The following is a 24,228-nucleotide window of genomic DNA, read 5'->3' on the forward strand; positions in this document are numbered from 1 at the left end:
AAATGAAAAAGATATTTTTTGTGATTAGTGACTGCGTATCAGGACATAGATGTCAGTTTGTCGCTCTGTCTGGTCGGTCATTTAACACTTTGGTCACGAGAAGAATATCTTGACAACTGCTGACCAGATTGCCATGAATGGATACTCAGATGATATGGATGTTTATAGTCCCCAGAGGATGGTTCCTAATGATTTAGATGTCCAACTGACTTTTCATCTAGTGCCGTGATCATCCAGTCAGAGTTTCCCCTTGACGTGGTATCTCAGCAATTAATGGCCCAATTTTCAAGAAACCTGCTGTGGATATTTGTGGTCTGTGGAGGATGATTTCTTATGTTTATATTGACCCCCTCACTTTTTCTCTGTTACCACCGATCAGACTAAAATCTCCACTTGTACGCTAGAGGAAAAAAAAAAAAAAAAATCAAAGTCTAATGGCCAAAATGCAATGGGAAATTGCTGACCAACTTTATGCTCCATAGCACATAAACACTTTCGATTTTAATGACCCATGGTCTTTGTTCTAATGCCACCTGCAGGACAACCTTTCATTTTTAAGCCTCATTACTGGTAAAGGATAGCACATTTATCGGTATGTTGTTCTTTATATGTAATGGTTTTAAATTGTGTTTTAAAGACAGACTTGTTTGTGTGTATTTTGACTTGTTTATAAATAATTAAATGTACCCAATTGATGGATTGCTACATGTCATTTCTACACATTAGGGACATGTTTCAACAAGCATGTTGTTTGTTTACACATAGACATTTAATACAGTGTGGCCACCAAAAAGCATCATAAGTGAGGAAACTGAAATGCAGGAATATGTTTCAGAGACCTTTGAGTCTTAGTTGAGATATTAAAAGGCCTGTTGGTGATTTTTGGACTTAACAAGTTTGAACAAGAACTTTGTGTCAAATGATCTGGTGCTCAGGTTATACCCACTTTTGGAAACCAACATATAGTCAACTCCACGTGGTCCATTGTTCACATTTTTGCATGTATTTATGGATGAAGGTGCTTATGTCTTTACTGATTCCTTCAGTGTGTTCTATCATTTTGCCTTAAGCACAAGATTGCAATGACACTGTTTTGTTGATTTTTCAGTTTCTCTAAAAATGACTGAAGGTTCCCTGGAAGATCCCCTACCTTTGCAACCCTGCTTGTGTGTATCCTGATCTTTTGTGTGTAGGATTATGTGTGTTTGTTTGCGTTTTCTTCAGTGTGCGAGCTTGTGCTATTGCATGTGGTCTATTCTTTTTGTCTACCTGATTAGTGCCACTAGGCCTTTAACTTGCATACTTTTCATCAGTCTCTGTCTCTCTTTAATTCTCTTCAATAATGCAGTCTGCACTGGCTACTCATTTTTTTCTCTCCACATTACAGAGACATAACAACTACCATGTTCCTCAGCTAGGACAAAGTGGCCTGGCCTTTTTTCTGTTATAAAAATATTTAATCTCTGTTCTGCCTACACAATGTTTAGACCAGTAAAATATTATACATACTCCCATCAAAACGTTGTTGATGTTTCCTCCAATTTACAGTTTAAAGCATCCACGACAAGAAGTGGGTGGAGTAATTAGATGAAACTGAAGAATAAATCCATCCATCCATCCATCCATCCATCCATCCATTCTACATACTCAGAGTTAAAATTCACCATGTCTATTAAATGTTTTGAGAAAGATGAAATGGTGAAAACACACAACTCATGTGCAGAAAAAACCCAGCTGAGGAGTTTTAAATTGCCATATTATCTATATCCCCCTAAACTGTTCAACTAGGCACTGGAGAACCTTATGAATTTTGATGTCTAACATCAATTTTTAATTGGCAAGAGTTTCAACTAGGTGGAATCCTTCTTTTTTTAATCTAGATTCCAGTGAAAGAGACTGGTTGGGGCCAAGTGTGTCTGTGTGTGTGCGTGCGTATGCGTGTCTGTGTGTGTTTCTGTGCACTCTCTCCCTCCCTCTCTCTTTTTTCTTTTTACTGTATATGTGTCTGTTTCAGGGGGTGTTTCTGCAGAGAGGCAAAGGGAGCAGTGCTTGCTTTCGTGATTATTTTTAACACTGTGACTCAGTCTGAGTCAACTTTATTAAAGATCTCTCTGCAGTATTTGTGAACTCATTCATACAGACCCATTCATTTATTTGGAAGATTTCTATTCAGAGTTGCCATTTCTCTGGTCAACAGAAAAGAAAATTAACTTTGCGCTCTAAATTATTCCCAAAGAAGGGAAACAAAATAGGACATAACCTTACATAAACAAGAAAAATCAGGTGCATTGGACTCACCACAGAGCTCTGTGTAGACCAACCCCAAGCAAAAGCATAGCCTAAATTCTCCTGTCACATTATTTTGTCAGCCAAACAGGTCTACACAGCTGTTTTGTTCATGTAATCTGTTTTGTCCTGAATAAACCATGATGAATAAAATATACTCAGTTCTTTCTCACTTCAAAAATTCTCTGTTAAATTCCTCATTGTTATGACTAGATATTCTTCAGAGTAGAGTCGATGCATATTTTGATGCTTTCTTGCTTGCTGTTACGTGATGTGGCTTTATGCCATCATGTAGCACCGTGTCGGCCATCCTCATTCTGGTTGAGCTGATATGATTTGGAAATTTGTGATTCTTGTGATACATTTGTGAAATTTCCTACACAATAGAAACGCATTCAGAGAAAGAAGTGCTCATGTTGGCTTACATGATGTGCTTTAGAATATGTTGACCTTCATGGATTGTCTGGTGTATGGTGAACATTTCTCTATAAGAATAATCAATTACATTGCAAGCTGGTTATCATAATCCACAACTTGAGAAGATGTGCTCCTTTTTGGTGTTTGCTGCAAGTGAGGTGGGACATTTTGTATTTGTGTTTTTGCTTAAATGGTACTAAAGAACGTTGAAACTGTTGTCGTCCTCAGGTCAGTGTGTGCCGGCCTCAACTCTCCTGCTAAGGCCAACTCCATGGAAAAGAAATTGCACCTTAAAAGCAGAGAACTACAAGAAACTCAAGACAAATGTCACAAGGTGAGAGTTTACTTTGCTTTTATTAATGTCTCAGGGTTTCCTCTCCAGTATTTATGACAAACAATTTAGTCTTATTCTCAAAAGCAGCCCCATTAAGCCAGTCAGAGATGATTAGAGTACTGCTAGCAGACTGGAAATTGTAAAATTGTTATTTTTGTATTTCCATATTGTAGAAATTAATTTTCAGCAAAAAATGATTCAATCATGGGTTTTATTACCAGACGTTGTGTGTTTACTCTGGTTGACTGGCTTAACACAGATCAAGCAAGCTTCTGGTGGTGCTGTAATAAGCCAATTTAATCTTGTTGTGTGTACAACATTACATGTACTTCTTCTTTAAGCATTCTGGGTTGGAAGATAGGTCATAAATATCAGCTATCATCAGAACCTATGGCTGATTAGTCTCGCAGAGCCAGACCTATCTCCACAGTAGTGTGTTGGTGATGGAGAATGGCCAGATGGAGTTGCAATGAAACTGATAATTGTGCTGTTTTCTTTGGTGGATTCAGATGGAGCAGGAGATCTCCAGGTTTCAGCGTAAAATGACTGACCTGGAGTCAGTACTCCACCAGAAGGATGTGGAGCTAAAGGCGTCCGAGACTCAGAGAAGCATCCTGGAGCAAGACCTCGCCACCTACATTACTGAGTGTAGTGTGAGTCATAATAACGTCTGTGTGTGTGTGACAAATGATTAAATATAATAATGCCCCCACACAAGTTTGTTTTTTTTCCCATATCCGTGTAGTTTTGTGTTGCTGTGCTCAACACTTGTCAGAAATCAATATCGATTTAAACCAACAGCAGCCTTGGGTTTGTGTGTATATATGTGTGTTTGCAGAGCCTGAAGCGAAGCTTGGAGGAGGCACGTGTGGAAGTCTCCAGAGAGGATGACAAGGCCATGCAGCTGCTGCACGATATCCGTGAACAGAGCAACAAGTTGCAGGAAATTAAAGAGCAAGTATGTAAATCTTCTCATTCAGATGATCATCTGTCTCCCCCTTCTCATCATGATGATGATGTGTTGTATTTCGAGATTTTTATAAACACTTAAAGGTGTTTTATACTAAAAAATAAATAAAAAAAAGCAAAAAATGTTTTATACTGCATCCACAAAGCCATTGTCTTATTTGTGGCTCACTTATTTGTGTACTTTCCCCAGTGACATCTTTATACTGTCATAACGCAGCCATGAGATTATACTTCTTCTCAGTGAGTCCCTGGTACACAAGCAGGTCTTCCCCTCTGAGGACTCCCTTGTCCTCATAAAGGTCATCCCTGCAGATGGCATCCCTTCAAGGCACAAAAGTGAAGGAGACTTTGATCATTTCTCAAGAGATTCACCCACCCTCTTCTTAGGGGAATAACACAGTACTTAGAATATTTTTGATATACGTTCATGATTGAAGTCACAAGTTAAAAAAACATTAAAATTCAGGGCTCTAACATGCAAGTCATCCCTTGTGATCACGACCCATCTGAATTGCCTTTTGTTACTAATTACATTTTTCTTTCCATTTATTCAATCTCAGTGTTTACAAGGATCATATAACATGTTGTCTATGCAAAGACTTTTACAGACATAAGCAGTTATTTTTCCATTCACTCTAGTGCAAAGTTGCCAACTACGGCTTTAAAATGGTAATCCTTGAGTTGTTATCTTTGATTTTGACACTTTTAGTGATAAATGGTCATTGCAGCAGTGCCCTGCAGTTTCTATAGATCACTGCACAATGAAACGGTGTCAGCAGATCTATGAAGTACATCTTTGTCCACAACTGCTACCTGCACTAGCAGCTCAGTTCCTCTGTTCAGGCGGTTCCAAACAAACTCTTGTTTTTTCCCCACAGTAAAGAACTGAATAGAAATGTACATTTATTTAAGAAAAACTTGGCTGTGTTAAATAATTTGGGACCACAACTGCACAGTTTTATTTTTTTCTGTCCTTAAAATATTTTCAAACCTAAGCCTTTACTACTTTAGCCGCTTTACTTCATTAGACAGAAAAAATATTTTCAACTTCACTAAGATGACAACAGTTATTTGGCAACAGCCTGCCCTGAAGTCCTTGGGACAGGTGTTGAAATTTTCGGCATGTGACAAAGCATTCAACAGTTTGGTTCAGTACACAATGTTCAGATCAGTATTCTATAAGAGATGTAGGTTGATCATGGTGATAGCATTAAGAATAATATCTAAAATTTGAACTAAAATGGCCATGTCCACCATCCAAACACTGTTACATGTTTATTAACATGTAAGTTCAAACTTGACCTCATGCGTTAATTAACACTGCCAGTTTTTGGATGGCACTTTCTTTTCCACATTGACTACCGTGTGCTGTCTCTGCCCTCAGGAGTACCATGCCCAGCTGGAGGAGATGCAGGTGACCATCAGGCAGCTGGAGGAGGACCTGTCAGCTGCCCGACGCCGCAGTGACCTCTACGAAGCTGAACTCAGAGACTCCAGACAAACAAGTGAGGAACTGAAAAGGAAAGCTGTGGAATACCAGCAGAGAATCCAGAAGGTTTGTTTGCACCACGGACACGTATAGGTCATTTAATGCAAATGGAAATGGAGTTTAAGTTTAGGCTGATTTGCTGTTTATTTTTCAGGCCAAAGAACAGGGCAAGGCCGAGGTAGAGGAGCTTCTTTCCAAACTTGAGAAGGTATTGGTTCTTTTTTCTTTCTTTGTCAGATAGATCTTCATGGCTAAAGTTGTCGTGACACTGAAATTTCACATCTGAGCTAATTGTGCTGTCTTTCTTTGTTCAGACTAATTCTGAGCAGCAGGTGAAAATCCAAGAGCTCCAGGACAAACTGTCCAAGGTAAATTCATTTTATTTATTTTATTCACATTAACATTATTTGTACTTTTAAAAACCTCCTTTCTCTATACTGTCTGAAAAGCAGATCAACAGTATTTGGCCTGTTCTGGCTCTCTGTTTACTCTCTAGAAAAGCTTTTTTGCAATCTCTCATGGGATAGGAATTGCCTAAGCATATCAAGAGGTTTGTCTTAGGATCAACTAACAGCCTTTGAACTCTTGACCTCCCCCAGGCAGTAAAAGCGAGCACAGAAGCCACTGAGCTGCTGCAGAATGTCCGGCAGGCCAAAGAGCGGCTGGAACGAGACCTAGAGCGCCTGCGAGGCAAAACTGACTCCAGTGACACTTTAAAACGCCGCCTGAGAGAAACAGAGGTACCAGACTAAACCCATAATGCTAAATGATATGAATTTTTGTCACATACTGTTTCTGTGATTTCCTCCCCTACACAAGACGCTCTTGAAAAAAATTTCTGTGTGGTTAGTCTTATGTTATTCTCTTGGTTGTGTAAGCAGGAGGGCAGGAAGACCCTGGAGAATCAGGTAAAAAGGCTGGAGATGGTTGAGCGGCGGGAGAATAAGCTGAAAGATGACATTCAGACCAAATCCCAGCAGATCCAGCAGATGGCTGAAAAGATCCTGGTGAGAGAGCTACAGATAAGGCTTGCTAATACTCTGCCCTACTCCACCCCTAATTTCACCCCCCTGCCCACCTCTCCCATTCATTCAGCTCCCTCGCAGTCACACTGTACATACATCTCTTTAGAGAGCTGCTTGCTAGCTGAGCTCTTGAAATGGCTGCTAGTCAGCAAGTGTCAGTGCATATATAGATTTTAATATACATATTAGTTTTACCAGTGTCAGCATGAGCAGGAACCGCTACAGCCGACTTGTGGATTTCCAGCTTTTCAATGCAAGTTGTTTAACTTCTTTTCTTTTTATTTATTTGGTTTGAGAGTACACTCATTAGAACAGCTTTCAGTCTGTTTTCAGTAGATTGTGCTGTGATGTCCTCTGTAACTGCAGGGTTTTAGCCGACTTTATCCAGTCATCAGGGTGGTAGTTTGTGTTTTTTTCTATGTATTATACATATGAAGTTTTCCCGATTTGAATAAACAATTTGGAATGCATTTTATTCTATTTGCAATGTTGTTTATTTCAGGAACTGGAGGAGAACCTGCGAGATGCCCAGTCGACAGCCCAGAGGATGGAAACCCAACTGGTTCAGAAAGAGAGGCTTTATGAGGACAAGATCAAGGTGGGAGCATCTAATATTGTCCAGATATACAACAGTCCTGCAATAAATCCTACATTCATGTAAGTCAGGTTTAACTATTATTTTTAGAGAGGTATTTCCATTTATATCAAATAATTGCGAACACTTCTTTTTCCAAAATGACCATGAAATTGAAACGACCTCTCATTGAAACAGTTTTTAACAAAAATGTATAAAAATATATATAATTATTACCTTCATGAAGCTTAGATTTATTGCAGGACTGTTGTTTTGGACTGCATCAGTTTTAGCTCGGTATTCCTAATAAACTGCCATCTGAGTGTATATATTGAAGTGTAGTAATTCCTAGTTGGTGCTGCCATCAATCAGTGTTGTGGTGGATGTAAGTCAGAGCTGTCACATGTTTTACAGTGAGTCTTGACACCACATTAATTACTGCTTCCACACCAGGTTGTACATTTAAAACCATGTCAGTGTTTTTTTTTTGTTTTTTTTTGTCCCTTATAATGTAGCAGATCGTAGATTTCAACCTAAATTTTAACATGTCAAATCAACATTGTCTAGTATTCTATTCAATTCTTCTGTCTGATCAAGGTTCTGGAGGCCCAGATGAAGGTAGACCTGGCTGACAAGGAGAGCCTCGAGGCCAGAAGAGCTCAGCATGAGGAGGAGTCCAGGGAGAACTGTAAACTGATCAGTGAACAGAAAGCAGTAAGGAAACACAACAGGCACTTGCTAGTAGATTTCAACCAACTAAGGGATATCAATATTGCATATTGTAAAATACCATAATTTATTTTGGTGAATTATTTTGCAACATTAGAAACATTTTTTTCTTCACTTAAACTAAGCAAATCCAGTGCGCTACACAAGTCTCACTGGGTGAAAGTTGTTTGTTAACATATGATACTTTTTCATTTACTTCTGAAGTTGTTCTGACTGTTTGACAACTAGAATCCGTGAGTGTTTTTCATTAGTTTCTTTACGCAGTAATTTGTTGTAGTGGTTGAAATGTACTGGAATGTAAAGTTGGATTAAATTGTAGTATACATCATGTTGCACCATAAAGCCAGGGCTCAAGTCCTAATCTGGTTAATGTGGTAGAATTGAAGCAGTTAAGAAGCTTTTAGAGGCAGTCATCTGACATTGACAGTAGAAGAGTCAGGCAACACCTTAATGGACTCTAATAGGATTTTATTGGAGTACAAAATTCTGTTTCCTATAAGAAAAAATGTGCTACTGAAATATGTGTGTCCTACAATTCTTAGTAGGATTTGGCTATCAATCAAAGTGAAATATATCCTTGCGTCTGAGCGTGTCTGTTGTGATGTGATATCCACACTGTTATTATGTCTCCCTCTTCCTGCAGACCATTAATGCTATGGATTCCAAGATGAAGAACCTGGAGCAGCGCATCGCTGAGCTGTCAGAGGCTAACAAGCTGGCCGCTAACAGCAGCATCTACACCCAGAAGAATATGTGAGTTAACTAGACCTTATACCCACACTGCGCTTTGTGAGTGCACCCACCCACACTCACTCTTGTTTCCTCGAGCGTCCAATTGCTTCATTAGTGTGCACTTACATCTTTGTGCATCATGGCTGATCTGTCTCCCCTGAGTGTAAACTGTATATCATCTCTCATGTTAAATACACAAAATACATCTTTAACTCACAAATGTACTTGTTTAAGGCATTTTTAACATACATGTGTTATTATAATGTACACCTTGTCACCTGAATTTACACGTTTTTGTTAACCAAGATGAATTGGCTACAGTACATCACACCACTTAAAAGCAGACATAACTTTTTGGCTCACACTGCTAAGTTGTATGCTACTCTAACTACTGCTCTAAAGATCTATTTGAAAGATTCTACACAGTCAGTGTAATCGGCATCTGTATGTATATTTTGTCAGGAAAGCCCAGGAAGAGATGATCTCAGAGTTACGGCAGCAAAAGTTCTATTTGGAGTCTCAGGCAGGCAAGCTGGAGGCGCAGAATGCCAAACTGGAGGAACACCTGGAGAAGATGAGTCAGCAGGAGCAGACCAAGAGGACACGGCTACTAGAGCTGGAGAGTAGGCTGCGGGAGGTGAGGCAACAGGAGACTCAAGATAAAGTACCTCACTTTAAGTTGCACACAGTGAAGCCTCATTACAATCATCCACAAAAGGGATTAAAGAAGCTGATCAGCTACCGAGCTCAGATCCCTTTCAGATAAACTGCTAATTAAATACTGCAGGACTACAATGGCACCTCCACAAAATTGCAATTGGGCCTGTACACAGGCTGTCTACTGGTCTAGTGGAGTATACAGGATTCATTTCAAATCTCTCGGACTGGTGAAAGAATATGTTTAACCTATGAAAATAAAGCATGGCCAGTGAATAGTTTACCCTGAAACTGGAGGACCCTTGAAGTATCCTTGAGCTCGATGCAATTTGTCTATAAGCTATGCTTGTGAAAGCTTTGCAATCGTGAAGGACTTTTCAAGTCTAACATAAATACATGTAAAGAAAAAGAAAAAGTGCTCATTTTAACTTTTTTTCAGTTGTTTCACAGTCACCTGTAAATATTTCATTTAATGCATTGAATTCAAGTTATAAGAGGAGTTATAAAAGTTCAGAATGTTTCTCCACCACTCTGAGAAATGCATCACAAAACCCATTAGCTGTATGTGCATCCAACACAAAACTATTCTATAAAAAGACCTTTTGACATAATTGAGGACCATAATGCCCCCTTTCTCCTGTTTGAGAGCTCGCCCCCTGGTGTGCTGTCTCACACACCTTACTGGTAGACAACCTGCTGACTGGATGTCATAGCTCTACCTCCACACACTCTTCCCCACTGAGCTGTAATATATAGACTGGCATTTTAATTGCTGGCCTCTCTGCCCCTCACAGACAACAGCACACACACACACCCACACACACACAAATATGTATTTTCAGTTGAGATCGACTGTTCCGTCTCTGTAACAGTAAGAGTGTTCTTTTCTCTCAAATGATGATGCAAATACAATCTGTTTAGGTCTGTTTTACATTTCCATATACGCACAGCATTCACATTAGTCTTGTCCCCTTGTAGATGGGCCTTGAACATGAAGAAGAGAAGCTGGAGATCAAGAGACAGGTGTCGGAGTTGACCCTCTCCCTGCAGGAGCGGGAGTCCCAGATTAGCAGCCTGCAGGCTGCGCGTCTTGCCCTGGAGAGCCAGCTGCAGCAAGCAAAGACCGAGCTGGAAGAGACCACCGCTGAGGCAGAGGAGGAAATCACCGCCCTCAGGGTAAGACAAACAAGTGCAGGCACATGACTGCAATTAGTCACTCGTAAATATACAGGTGCATATACATTCAGCATTAGTGTATTTAGATACAGACAATCTGTGTTGTACAAGCAGGACAGTTCACATTATTTTTTTCAATCTATTTTAAATAACACTTTCAACAATAAATCATTCCTCATTATTATATGTGGCAGTCAGATGTGGTTGTATTTTCGCTCTTCATTTGCTCTTGTTTCTCACAGAACCACAGAGATGAAATTCAGCGCAAGTTTGATGCCTTGAGAGACAGCTGCTCAGTAAGTGCGGCCACAGCCTTTTGTCTCTGCTCTCACCAGCAGCAGAACAATTTTCAAACAGATTCATACAACCTTAAAATATATAGTTATTCATGTGCAGTTACTAAAGTTCATTGTAGTCTCCTGAATCAAGTCCTTGGCAAGAGAAAACACAGCTCGCTTTCACGGGGTATTTTCCAACTTTCCCCAGATACTTCGAGCAGGTTAATTTCTTCATTTAATTGGTATTCATTTGTCATCACAGTTGTTTTCACACTAAGGAATTTTGTGACCACAGCAGATGCACATTTCTCACACATTTACTATATATAAATATACAACTTGAATAACACAGATGGACAATATTGATCCAGTACGTTCAACAAATCACCTCCTTCAACTTTTAGGTAAAAAATCTAAGAATTCTTATTTGACATTTTCCTCACTTTTTGAAACAGTCTTTTCCTAAATCCTGAATGCCAAAGATATGTCTCCCACTCGGGGGACTAGTGTAGGGGAAGTAACTATTACTGCTCACATTAATTAGAGTCATTGTAAAGTCATAAATTATGAGTAGCCCAGCTGTGCTATTACTGAAATGATTCCTTTACCCTGGTGTTTTGGACAGAAGCTAGAATATCTTTTCACTTCCATCAGCAAGGCTAACACCTGCCTGTTTGTATTGCCTCAGGTGATCACTGACCTGGAGGAACAGCTTACACAGCTGAGTCAGGAGAATGCTGAGTTGAACCGCCAGAACTTCTACCTGTCCAAACAACTTGACGAAGCGTCAGATGAGAGGGAGGACCAGCTACAGCTCAGCCAGGAAGTGGACCGACTGAGGAGGGAGGTGGCTGACCGCGAGATGCACCTCAACAACCAGAAACAGGTAGATGCATACACTGAAATGCTTGAAAGCATTTGAACATGAATAACTACCTACCTACCCACTGTACCTCATATTGGTAGATATAGTGGAAAGATATTGTAGATGGTGTGTTGCTTATTTATGTTCCAGACCAAAGATGTGATGAATTATATTGTGACGTAGGACTGACTATCGCACGGTTTCCCCAAAATGTTGAAGGATGTTCTTTTCAGTCTGGTCTTGTATTTATCTTACCAGAACATTGAGACACTGAAGACAACATGCAGCATGTTGGAGGAGCAGGTGGTGGAGCTGGAGTCTCTAAACGATGAGCTGCTGGAGAAGGAGAGGCAGTGGGAGGCTTGGAGAGCGGCCCTGGAGGATGAAAAGAGCCAAGCTGAGAGACGCACCAGGGACCTGCAGAGACTGCTAGACAATGAGAAGCAGAATAGGTAAGATTCAAGCATGAACGCTTTTGAATTTATTTACACTGTGTTATTGTACATCAGAATGACGGGTTAGTGTCATTCAATATATTCATTAAAATGTGTTACGACTTGGGGCGTCGTGTGGTGTAGTGGTCTAAGCAGGCGCCCCATGTGTAGAGGCTACAGTCCTCGCTGCAGTTGGCCCCGGCTCGAGTCCCGCATCGGACGGCTGCATGTCATTCCCCCTCTCTCTGCCTCCCCATTTCCTGTCTCTCTCTACTATCCTGTCCAATAAAGGCACAAAAGCCCCAAAAAATATACTTAAAAAAAAAAAAAAGTGTTACGACTTGTTATTGTGCTGTTCACAGGCTGCGTGCAGACCAGCGCAGCACTGAGTCTCGCCAGGCAGTGGAGCTGGCAGTCAAAGAGCACAAGGCTGAGATACAGGCCTTACAACAGGCTTTGAAGGAGCAGAGACTGAAAGCTGAAAGTCTGTCTGACACTGTGAGTCACACGTATTCTTACTTATGATCTAACTTGAATCTCATCTCTCCTCCATGGAGTAAAATGTCTGGCTTTGACACAATCAACAAATACTTGTTTTACTTCAGAAACAGAAAATCAGCACTGTGTTTGTGGGTGTGTTGTGTTATGTTTTAACATGTACTCATATGTTCTCACAGCTCAATGATCTGGAGAAGAAGCACGCCATGCTGGAGATGAACGCCCGCAGCTTACAGCAGAAACTGGAGACCGAGAGAGAACTGAAACAAAGGCTCATGGAAGAGGTAGAAAATGAAATACGACCACCCTGTATGACATACCTGATATATTAAATTGAAGATGCATTGATGGCCCGTATAACTCCCTAAAACATAAAAACCAGAGAGACTATTTTTAGCCATCTATTTAAAGTATTGTACATAAAATACTTATAGGCACTATTAGGGAAATCTGTTTGGGATGCCTCTCCTCTTGAGTTAACAATATTTGTTTATATTTATTTTATATATATTTATATTATTAATATTTATATTTGTGACCACTTTGAAATGCGACTGATTTTAAATCAGATGTCTGGTGTCCCAACAGCAAGGGAAGCTGCAGCAGCAGATGGACCTCCAAAAGAGCCACATTTTCCGTCTGACCCAAGGCCTGCAGGATGCCCTGGACCAGACTGACATGCTCAAGACTGAGAGGACTGATCTGGAGTACCAGCTGGAGAATATACAGGTGCCAGATGCAACACTTTTGCAATTTGAATATCATTGGTCTCTAGGGAGAACGGGAGAGTCCTCATTAGATATTAGAACAGTACAACTGATGTCAGTAAGTAACAATGCATCTCTGGGGGACCAAGAGGATAAAGTCATCCTAATTCATGTGTTCTCAGAGGGAAATCGTCTTCAGAGGTATTTCTTTCTCTGAGCTTCTGTTTTCCTTCCTGCAGGCTGTGTACTCCCATGAGAAGGTGAAGATGGAGGGGACCATCTCCCAGCAGACCAAACTCATCGACTTCCTCCAGGCGAAAATGGACCAGCCCACCAAGAAAAAGAAGGTCTGGCAAAATACTTAATGCTAAATATAAACCATGTTAGATTGAAAATTTGCATTTACTGTAATTTTCATGTACAGTATAAGTAATGCCAACTGTGCATCTTCATAAATGAATGGAGTACTATTCTCTCTCTATGAACAGGGTATATTTGGGCGGCGGCGGGAGGATGTAGGTACCACGACTAATGGCGCGCTGACTCCACAACCCCAGCCGGCAGTTCCCATGCAGTACAGTGACATGAAACTTGCTTTGGAGAAGGAGCGTTCAAGATGCGCAGAGCTGGAAGAGGCTCTGCAGAAGATGAGGATAGAGCTACGGTCCCTTAGAGAAGAGGGTAGGAACCAGCGGTAGCACAGTCTCTTGCGTCTTATATCTTAATGGCATCTCTTGGTGAGTTAAATCCTGGAGCAAGATGGGAAATCCTTGTCAGCGGCAGGGATATTGTACTGTAGTCAACAGGATCATCATTCTCCCGTAGAAAGAGGCAACAGGTTCAAATACAACATTCCTCTAATAGTTACTTTCAGTCTGTGAAACTGAGTTTTTAATTGTTGACACTGAGTCAGAGTTGTGTTGATTTAACTCTGGTAATCATATTTTTTCATTAAAACTCATACCACCATAAATCGTGGCCTCCCATCTGAGATGAGAAATGACAACACAAGTCAACTCAGGAAATCCTGTTTTTTGCCCCCTCCTTTATCTGTTCCCAGACATCTTTTAATAGAGTTACCATGGCAGCATCCTTCTCCATTACCTACACCTGCCTGGTCCTATGATATTCATTTCAGAATCTTATTTGTTTTTTGGTCACGGAGCCAAATATTTCCACTTTAATGATTATCACTGATCTAAAATTTGGTTGTTTTGTTTGCTTGTGATGATACAGCGGCTCACTTCAAAGCCCAGGAACATGTGGCTCCTTCCACCCCAGCCCAGGCCCGCCATCAAATCCTCATGTCAGCCATTGTGAAATCCCCAGAACATCAACCTAACCCCAGCAGCCTGCTCAACCCCTCCACCCGCTGTAAGGAATCCTCCACACCTGAAGGTTAGACGTGCACACACAGACTAATAAACAAACACCCAAGTAGTTTTAATGCTGCCCTCAGCTCATCAGCCTCAATTTGAACCTTGGGTGTCCTGTTGTGAAGCTGTATAGTTGCCCCCGTGGGAGCGCTCACCCTTAAGCTATCAGTGTCAACACAAATGGGACTCCTCTGTTCACTTATTTTGTTTATGTGTGTGTTTTTTCTATGGCCTGTCTCACCAAGCAGGATTATGAAGTCAAATAAAGTTGGATAACTCTGTTCAGCACATGTTAAACCTGGGGGCATGGACTCAAGTAAAAAGAGCTGTTTCAGGTTTTATTCACTGTGCATTTATCCAGCTAACGTAATCCTGCTTGGGCCTGTCTCACAAAGTAAGAATAGTGGATTAGCCAGGTAACATTGGTTTCAATCCAAGCTTTCCCCTATCACAAAGCTAAACTACATTTTTTGGGGGGTTGATCACCATGGAAACTGAACCTTTGTTACAAATATCAAGGCCTCGTGGCAGGTTCAGTGACTCATACGTGTAAACAGTCCATCTCCTAATAAGCTCTGTGGGAAAATGGAGTAAGAATTTGAGAAGGATGCCAAAAAATAATGCATTTATATGCAACTGAATCTCTAAATACCATGGTGTCAGTAGTCATGATATCATAAGATACACATTGATGTGTATTCTTTTCAGAGACAAATAGTTGGATAACAGCTGGTCAATAAGTTGAACTTGCTTTGTGATTCAGACCCCTTACTGTCTGTGTTGCTTTACTTTCACCTAGCTATTGTTAGACTGCTCTCTCTTTTCTGTCTCTTTCCTCTTGCTCCTCACAGAAAAGAGAAGGGTCACCTTTGAAAGTAAGTTAGCAGTCACCAGTGTGTCTTCTCACATGCATGAGCTCATCTGCATGCATGATATATTATACACACATATGTTCATATCATACTGTACATCCGTCCTGTTGTCCTTTTGTCAGGTTAACTGTAACTTGACTCAACACCTGTCGATTACAGGTCAAGTTTGACGTCCTCTCTTTTTTTTTTTTTCAGCCTCATTCCTGGAGTAATGATTTAGATGGCATATGGCAGGCTAGGTCGCTTTTCACCCAGGAGCATTTTAATGCATCCCATGCTCATTGGCATGCATAATCTGATTCTGATTGACTCTTTTAAAGTACTTGAACATTCATACGCCTAATACCTGCAGTTAAAATAGTTCATTTATTATTTATATTGCCACATGCTGTTTGAAAAAATTGGAAATCATTGTTGCTGACTTCTGAAGTGAGTAAGCCTGTATCAAAATGTTATGGTATCATATTTCTCACTCAGTAACTCCTATCCCTGCCTGCCTCTTCCTCCCTCTTTGTATTGCAGAATTTGGTCGTCGTGTGAAGGAGAGAATGCACCACAACATCCCTCATCGTTTCACCGTGGGGCTCAACATGAGGGCTGCCAAGTGTGCCGTCTGCCTGGACACTGTGCATTTTGGACGACAGGCTGCCACTTGTCTAGGTCCGTATCCTGCACTGTAGCTGGGAGCGCCAAATGTGAAGATGTTTAAGAGCACAAATTATTGGCCACCCCGAAGAAAAGTGTTTTTGTATTGTGGCCATTGCATTAGTCTCCCTCACTTGATGAAATCATTTTTGGCTATCATTAAAATTCCTTCTCTTATGAGTCCTATAAAAGAAAAACATGTGATTTTGATTAATTCCCAAACCAACAGTGTAGAGACAGTGTAAAAACACACATGGTAATGTGAAAAACACATTAGCCTTCCTCTTGTCATTGTCAATTATTGTGATAACAGCAATCAAAATGATGATAGCTATTTGTATATTTTTATGGTGATAGCCCCTGCCATTCTGTGCTTCTTATCTTCCAAACATGAGTCTTTGAGAACCTCGAAAGATTGCAGTATGAACTGCCACATTAAGAAGAAGACTATTAAAATCATTTTTGAAGAAATCAAAATGACCTATTATTCACCCCCTCGCTCTGTCTTGTCTTATTGTAGAATGCCACACCCTGTGTCACCCTAAATGCTCACCATGTCTTCCGGCCACCTGCGGTCTGCCAGCTGAGTATGCCACTCACTTTTCAGAGGCTCTGTGCCGAGAAAAGGCAAACTCACCTGCGCTGCAGGTCAAAGAGGCCAGTGGGCATGTTCGCTTGGAGGGATGGATGAAGCAGCCTAGGTAACTAATTCAGTCCTTAACTGCCATACTGACCATATGCAGTCTGTTATATACACAGCATTGAAGGTGTTTGTATATCTGTGTTTGCTCACATAGAAATGGAAAGCGTGGCCAGCAAGGCTGGGAGAGGAAGTATGTGGTGCTAGATGGAACCAAAGTGTCCATCTATGACAGTGAGCCCAGAGAGGGTCAGTACTAATCTTTTAAATGACTGTATTTTTCACTGTTGGAATAGCATTGGAAAATATATTTTAAACTTGGCAGAAAATTGCTGAATCCGACAGTTTGTCATCATTTAACTGTTTATGTTTCCATGAAGATCAATGCAGCAGATTTCAATAAAAACAGTCATGTGGTTTTTTTTCTTCTAGACTGTGTAAAGGCTGAGGAGGAGTTTGAGCTCTGTATGCCTGATGGGGAGGTGACTGTTCATGGAGCTGTTGGAGCCTCTGAGCTCATCAACACCGCCAAGTCAGGTACCAGATCAATACCACCTAATCCTGCTACACTCAGCCTATTGTAAGATTTTAAGTGTATCATCCTCTCCCCAAATATTAAACTGGATCCACACATCACATCTATACTTTTAATCCCAAAATACAACATGTTGACCATTCTGCGCAGATGTGAAATTAAGCTGTTAGCAAGATAGCCACCTAATCCATCTTTCTGTGTGTGTACACAGACATCCCGTATGTGTTGAAGCTGGAGTCGCATCCCCACACCACCTGCTGGCCAGGCCAGTCCCTCTATTTCATGGCTCCCAGCTTCCCTGACAAGCAGCGCTGGGTGGCTGTCCTAGAGTCTGTGGTGGCTGGTAGCCGTGGATCTAAAGACAAAGTAGATGCTGATGCTGTAAGTATTGTCTGTATATTATATGTTTCTGCTTGTGTCAGGCCTGATTAGGTTCAAAATTTGAGTTTGCCAATCAAAGGTGTAAGAAAGACATCCCAGTGACTCCTTTATGCAAGACAAACACGCTTATTACAGTATGCACATTTCAAATAGTAACTTTATCCAAGGGTGGCTGTATTGTTTGGTGTGAAAATTGGGTAACATATATTGAATGCCTCCATTAAACATCAGGCAGTGCCTTCACTTCTTTTTCTCCCCCTCCCTCTTCTTTCTCTCTCTGCATGTTCTCAACATCCACGTCTTCTATTTGTGTGTCATCATCGTCTTTGTTGATGTGATTATACTGTGCGTGTGTATCTCCATTCAACTCGGTTGTGTGGATCATATTATAGGCAGGTGTTTCTAAAAGACAGAAGAACCTATCCCCTCTGGTTCAGGTACAGTAAGTAGCTGCACGAATGCTTGGGCTTCAGTCGACCGACCGACTGAGCATGCAGTAGCTGTACACATCTACGCATTCAACACTGATGCTGTTCAGTACAAGCCAGCACAGTCCCAGGCTCAGTTACTCAATATGGTGCAAGGGAATATCTGCCCTTTGAAAAACAGCTGCATTCACACATAAAACCTACACATTGCATGGATGTGAATAGACTCTGCTGTGCACCTCTGGCCTGGCGTCATGTTCGGGCATGCATGCTTCTGCAAAAGCCATGTGCTGCTTTTGCCCCTTCACTGAAACACACACATGTACAAACTCCCAGCTACCTGATCTTAACTTCAGTCTGCAGGCTTCTGTTTTTGGTGTTTGTGTGTTTATTGCTGTCTTATAAGCCGTTTATTATCTCTCTTACATTCTTACCCTTGTAAATATTGTAAGATTTTGTCTAAACTGATAGTCAACCATTAGTGTTTTCAAAACCCCTGCCTCTTTTGATATATTTCCTATTCACATATGCATTTGAAAGCTCAATATGGAGCATTTTTTTTTCCTTCAGGCAGAATATACTACACGGCTAAAAATATGAGGACATCTGAATAAAGTATGTTAACACCTGAACATTTACACCCAAATGTGATTGTTAAACATCTCATTCCAAAACCCTGTCCTTTAAAATGCTGCTATAACAGCCTCCACTCTTCTGGGAAGGCTTTCCACAATTTGGAGCCTGGCTACATGCCATACAGCCACAGGCCAACTTCACACATTAGTGAGGGTGGGCACTGATGTCAGTTTCCACTTCATCCCAAAGGTGTTGGATGAGGTTGAGGTCGGGGCTCTGCGCAGGCCAGTCAAGGTCTTCCACACCAAACTCAAAGAAACATTTCTTTATAGACCTCACTTAATGCACAGGGACATTGTCGTGTTGAAACAGGAAACGTGTAGCCTTAAGACTTTTATATGCAATTAAGCAACCTAGCCCAAACCCCTCTTCACCAAAACTATATTTGGATAGGATAACATAGTGTCCACATACTTTTGGCCATATAGTTAAGGTAGTACCCTTCAGTTCACACTGCAGCACCTGTCATTACTTTGCTGTCTACTGTAAAATGGCTATGTCCAGACAACCTGAGATGAATGACTAAATCAAACAATCACTACTTTCCACTCTTGCTGTTGTTGCTGTGAAGTGGTTATTGCTGTGATATACAGATGTAAAAAAAAAAAAAAAAAAATACCAGGTGACTTGTGTCTGTAGCTGAGTATCTGTAAAGTACCACAAGTTGGCATCAAATGCTTGCTCAATTCCTAGTCATGTTGAGTTACTCTTTGATTGGATATTGCCTGATTCCAATCATTTTTGTTATTTTTACTTTGGCTGAAGTTTGTCTTACGTTGTTTAACAAACAACTTTTTTTGTGTAAAATTGTGTTCACACTTGAGCACTGTTGACAAATGTCATATACAAAATTACAATACTTTGCCTAAAAATAGTGATTTAATTTTTTGTCTTTAGAGGACGATAACACATGTCTGGTTCGGTCATCCCCAGCTTACATGAAAATTCTATTTACTAATATTGAAGGCCTGATTTACTAATTTGTTTTTTGTTAAGGCTCTCTGGCTAATCTTTGCTGGGTTAGCTTGTTTTGCTCTAATGCAACAGATCTGCAGAAAAAATCGTCCTAACCTGCCTCCTTCCCCTGCTCCATGTCTCTCTCTTTCTCTCTCTGTGTATCTCATCTTAATAGAAACTTCTGGGGAACTCCCTGCTGAAACTGGAGGGTGACGACCGTTTGGACATCAACTGCACTCTGCCTCTCACTGACCAGGTATAAGGACAAAAACTTGTAACATAAACAGGGATGACTGACTGCTACATTATCCTGCTGCATGTTCATGTTAAGCCCTTATGATCTTCCTTATCCTTTCCCTCAGATCGTGTTGGTCGGCTCTGAGGAGGGTTTGTATGCTCTAAACGTCATAAAGAACTCTTTAACGCACATCCCAGGGCTGACATCCGTTTTCCAGATCCAGATCCTGAAGGATCTTGATAAGCTGCTCATGATCACTGGTCAGTACATGACATTAGATGAGGCCAAATATACTCAATTGCTCAGTCTTTGTAAGTATTTTTTTACTTTTTCATTCATTCACATTCTCCAGGAGAGGAGCGGGCACTGTGTCTGGTGGAGATCAAGAAGGTGAAACAGTCTTTGTCACAGTCCCATCTCCCGGCTCAGCCTGACCTCAACCCCTTCATCTTTGAGACAGTGAAGGGATGCCACCTCTTCTCCTCTGGAAAGGTGAGTCAGGTGTTTTTTACTTACACAGAGCAAAATCTTCCTTGTTAGGCTGTTATTTAGTCAGAGTTAATGATCAGAGTAATAGCATAGTGGTGTGCTGTCTAATTGCAGATATTTAAGGCTGTCCTGATTGCAGTATTTTTCTTTCTTTACAGATTGATAATGGGACTTGTATCTGTGCCGCTATGCCCACTAAGATTACAATTCTGCGACTTAATGAAAGCCTCAACAAGTTCTGCATCAGAAAGGTGAGTGGGCATTAAAGATGCATAGATAATAGTTTAAGTGATGAAGGTAAGAAAGTATTTTGTAGCAACATAGATGTTCTGTTTTGCTTCAGGCAGTAATGAGTTTTGAAAAAGTATCCCTGTTGAACTTCAGTTTGTGTTTGCAGGAGATTGAGACGTCAGAGCCCTGCAGCTGTATCCACTTCACAGGCTACAGTATCATTATTGGCACCAACAAATTCTACGAGATTGAAATGAAGCAGTATGTGCTGGAAGGTAGCTCAAATTCTGTACCGATTTTGCATTTTAAAAATATTACTTTGTGCGGACCAGATGGTGTTTTCCGAGCAAGTCTACACAAGTGTGTCTCTGTCGCTGTGAGGTTTGAACATTCACACCTGAACGAACTTACTGATTTCTTTCTACAGAGTTCCTTGATAAAAATGACGTAACGCTAGCTTCAGCTGTCTTCGCCGCATCCTCCCACAGCTTCCCCATCTCCATCATCCAGGTCACTACTGCTCCACAGAAGGATGAATACCTGCTCTGTTTCCATGGTTAGACATTCATTTTCTGTCTGTGTGGGCACACACCTTCAGTACAATGTGTGTGCAGTCAAGCATGTCAACACATGTATTAGTAAAGGAGCCAAAGTTTAACCTTTTTGTGCAAAACAATTTTTCATCAGGAAAGGATTCTTGTGGAAATGTGATGTCTGCTTAGTTCTAACAAGTGATTATTTGTGTCATTTATGTTTACAAGAGGCAGTTTTGTATAATTGAAATATTTCTCTTGCAGAGTTTGGTGTGTTTGTGGATGCATACGGCCGCAGGAGCAGAAGTGATGATATCAAATGGAGCCGTCTGCCTCTCTCCTTTGGTTAGCGTAGATCAGAACCTCTTCAATGTCACTTTCATGTTAATTTATTTTTTCAATTATTTAATGGTCGATATTCTCTCTGAAATGATGTTAAGTGGATTGTTTGGTCTTCCAGCCTACAGAGAACCGTACTTGTTTGTGACCTACTTCAACTCTCTGGATGTAATTGAGATTCAGGGACACGCTGCTCTGGGGTAAGGTTGCCTTCTGTTTCTTTGCGAGTACCAGTGTCTCAGTTAGGGTTTATACCAGTAAACATAATCATCATTTTGTGGATCTTGGATCTTCATTATCATTGCTTATTTTAGTACTCCAATTGATAAGTTAAGGGCTTGGTAGAGAAAAACAAGAATCATCCATTTCATTCACCGCTGTTTTAAACGGTCCGATGTCTATTGCTTTTATCTCCTTCCAGGCCTCACTCGTATGCACACCTTGATATCCCAAACCCACGCTACCTGGGCCCAGCCATCTCCTCTGGGGCCATCTACCTGGCCTCGTCCTACCAGAACAAACTGAGGGTCATCTGTTGCAAGGGCAACCTGGTCCAGAGCCAAGAGGGTGTAGGAGACCTGCAGCGTAACGGCTCCGGGCGCAGGTGAGGACATACACAATGACTATTTGTTAAACCTGACATTCTCACATTTCCTTCTGGTAAAATCTGGGTATTTATTTTGTGGGTGACACTCAAAACCACATCTTGAACTCTCATGCACTGTTGTTACATGGGCAGATGTGTATACAGAGAAATAAAATAATGAATAAATAAACTAATGGAATGAACTAACAAATTTTAACATTAAGTCAATGAATACTGTGTCAACTCCAAAGTATTTTTATCTTTAACTGTAACATCAGTAATTTTTCCTTTAGCAGAATGAGATTCCCTCAGTATATAATTTATCAATACCACAGGGTCAATGTAATTACTTATTTCCTATTAAAGGGAAATAAAATTATACCACACAATGTAATGGGCACGACTCAAACAAACAAGTAATTTAATGTAACATTGCGATAGCCAAAGATGGAAATTTAAAAGGCAATTTGGCTTTAGCAACTGAATTGGATGCTCAGTTGCCCAGTTAGCAATGTGGGACAACCCATAATAGTCCGATACCTGCATTTTTTTTATGCATTAATAGATAAATAAATTATGCCATGCCTTCATTTGTCTATTTAAGGGAAATAAAAGAGATGACTCCCAGAGGAAAATCCTGCTTAGTGGAAATTAATTTTGCTGTAGGAATAATAAATCCTGCAAACAGAAAATACATCTTGAGCTGAAAGTAAAAGAGAAGAAAAAGATGTGGTTTCATTTGTTTCATTCCTCATTTCTTAGGTTACTTGAGCATCTTATTTATTCATTCATTTATTTGTTTTTGTTGGTTTGGTTTTCCCTGCGCTGCAAAGACTTTAGAGTAAGAGCATTTCACTGCACCTCCTTACTCCATGTACACTGGTGTTGTTGAAGGGTCACTGGGACTAGCTGGCACTGAAGGGCACAGGTTGATATCCACAGGCAGTGACTGTTAAATTGTGGCCTTAATGTTTGATTTAGTTATAAAGTTAAACAGAAGAGTAACACCTTCATTTCATTCTTTGCAGGAGGAGGGGTTCATTTTTTATCTGTAACAGATCATAAAATTCGTCTTTTTAAATTAAAATTTCTTTTTAAATGGCTCCTGTTAAATGTAGAAAGGACCCTGTTGAATAAAGACTGACTTCCTCCTGTTATGTTCTGAGACTGGTCTATTACAATCTGATACTCACTAACAATTGAGCTGTCCTTGCTCACTGTGTTGATTCTTTTTTCTTTTTTTTTTAATTTCAAGTCAAAATTTTGTTCACCTGTTGTCAGCCACTATATTCTCACTTAGAAAACCAACTGGAGTAGACGAGTTCAGTCTGGTATAGTTACGAATAGCAATGCACTACATCTTATCAAATGAGCTCAACTGTGACACACCATCTTCACATTTGCTGCCCGACCTGACTCCCACAGCGCCAAGCAAAGCCCACGTCCCAAGACGCAGTACCGTTTTTCCTTTAACAATGCTCCGTGCCCGTCCTCATGCCTCGGTTCCTCCCTAACAGCCCAAACAAACGCGGGCCTCCATCCTACAATGAGCACATCTCTAAAAGGCTGGCAGCCAACCCGCTAGTTCACGGAGATCCCGGCACACCTCACCGCTACCGAGAGGCTCGCACAGAGTTTCGACGGGACAAGTCCCCCAGCCGTCCACTGGAGAGAGAGAAGTCCCCTGGCAGGATGCTGGAGAGCCGGATAGTGGGGTCTCCAGGCAGGGCCATGGCTGACCCCCGTTTAGAGCGCTCCCCGGGCAGGGCCATGGCAGACCCTCGCATGGACCGCTCCCCCGGCCGGATGATGGACGTTCGCAGGGAGAGGTCCCCTGGACGATTCGAAGAGCGCCAAAGGCTTCATACTGGCTCTGGACGCACGCCCATAAACCCTGTTAACAAGGTTAGTCAGTCGTCCCTGTTGATTCTTAGAATGTGTTAAAGGAATAGTTTAACATTTTGGGTAATACGCTTATTCACTATCTTGCCAAGACCTAAATGAGAAGGACACAATTCTTATATCTGTCTGTTAAATGTGAAACTAGAGTCTCTAAGTTTAGCATAGAGAAGCAAGAAAAAAACAAAGCGTAAAAACTACAGGTTGTCGTTTTAAGGGGGTCACGTGCCAGATTATGTCTTGGCTGGGAGCAACGACTACCAGTTGTCTCCA

The 24,228-nt window shown here is 41.0% G+C and overlaps 1 protein-coding gene across 7 annotated transcripts in view; it reads left to right on the forward strand.

The window, feature by feature from the left end:
• cita (citron rho-interacting serine/threonine kinase a) overlaps positions 1-24,228 on the forward strand; it is a 36,242-nt gene that overhangs the window by 9,477 nt on the left and 2,537 nt on the right. The window contains exons 11-49 of one of the 7 annotated variants that reach the window (XM_056404134.1): positions 2,932-3,037; positions 3,547-3,690; positions 3,876-3,995; positions 5,391-5,561; positions 5,650-5,703; positions 5,810-5,863; positions 6,095-6,235; positions 6,374-6,502; positions 7,023-7,118; positions 7,692-7,808; positions 8,467-8,576; positions 9,018-9,192; positions 10,191-10,388; positions 10,631-10,684; positions 11,355-11,552; positions 11,790-11,983; positions 12,328-12,463; positions 12,643-12,747; positions 13,052-13,192; positions 13,410-13,517; positions 13,659-13,851; positions 14,407-14,568; positions 15,398-15,421; positions 15,941-16,078; positions 16,584-16,764; positions 16,861-16,952; positions 17,136-17,240; positions 17,450-17,619; positions 18,012-18,056; positions 19,816-19,896; positions 20,003-20,138; positions 20,231-20,370; positions 20,526-20,618; positions 20,765-20,873; positions 21,026-21,154; positions 21,396-21,476; positions 21,592-21,670; positions 21,892-22,074; positions 23,574-23,961. In XM_056404134.1, the coding sequence (XP_056260109.1) occupies positions 2,932-3,037; positions 3,547-3,690; positions 3,876-3,995; positions 5,391-5,561; positions 5,650-5,703; positions 5,810-5,863; positions 6,095-6,235; positions 6,374-6,502; positions 7,023-7,118; positions 7,692-7,808; positions 8,467-8,576; positions 9,018-9,192; positions 10,191-10,388; positions 10,631-10,684; positions 11,355-11,552; positions 11,790-11,983; positions 12,328-12,463; positions 12,643-12,747; positions 13,052-13,192; positions 13,410-13,517; positions 13,659-13,851; positions 14,407-14,568; positions 15,398-15,421; positions 15,941-16,078; positions 16,584-16,764; positions 16,861-16,952; positions 17,136-17,240; positions 17,450-17,619; positions 18,012-18,056; positions 19,816-19,896; positions 20,003-20,138; positions 20,231-20,370; positions 20,526-20,618; positions 20,765-20,873; positions 21,026-21,154; positions 21,396-21,476; positions 21,592-21,670; positions 21,892-22,074; positions 23,574-23,961 (5,080 nt within the window). The remainder of the gene's footprint in view (positions 1-2,931; positions 3,038-3,546; positions 3,691-3,875; positions 3,996-5,390; positions 5,562-5,649; positions 5,704-5,809; positions 5,864-6,094; positions 6,236-6,373; positions 6,503-7,022; positions 7,119-7,691; positions 7,809-8,466; positions 8,577-9,017; positions 9,193-10,190; positions 10,389-10,630; positions 10,685-11,354; positions 11,553-11,789; positions 11,984-12,327; positions 12,464-12,642; positions 12,748-13,051; positions 13,193-13,409; positions 13,518-13,658; positions 13,852-14,406; positions 14,569-15,397; positions 15,422-15,940; positions 16,079-16,583; positions 16,765-16,860; positions 16,953-17,135; positions 17,241-17,449; positions 17,620-18,011; positions 18,057-19,815; positions 19,897-20,002; positions 20,139-20,230; positions 20,371-20,525; positions 20,619-20,764; positions 20,874-21,025; positions 21,155-21,395; positions 21,477-21,591; positions 21,671-21,891; positions 22,075-23,573; positions 23,962-24,228) is intronic. The other 6 variants (XM_056404142.1, XM_056404157.1, XM_056404150.1 and 3 more) reach the window with 6 other exon arrangements.

This window comes from Seriola aureovittata, chromosome 2, assembly GCF_021018895.1.
Source record: "Seriola aureovittata isolate HTS-2021-v1 ecotype China chromosome 2, ASM2101889v1, whole genome shotgun sequence".
Lineage (NCBI taxonomy): Eukaryota > Metazoa > Chordata > Actinopteri > Carangiformes > Carangidae > Seriola > Seriola aureovittata.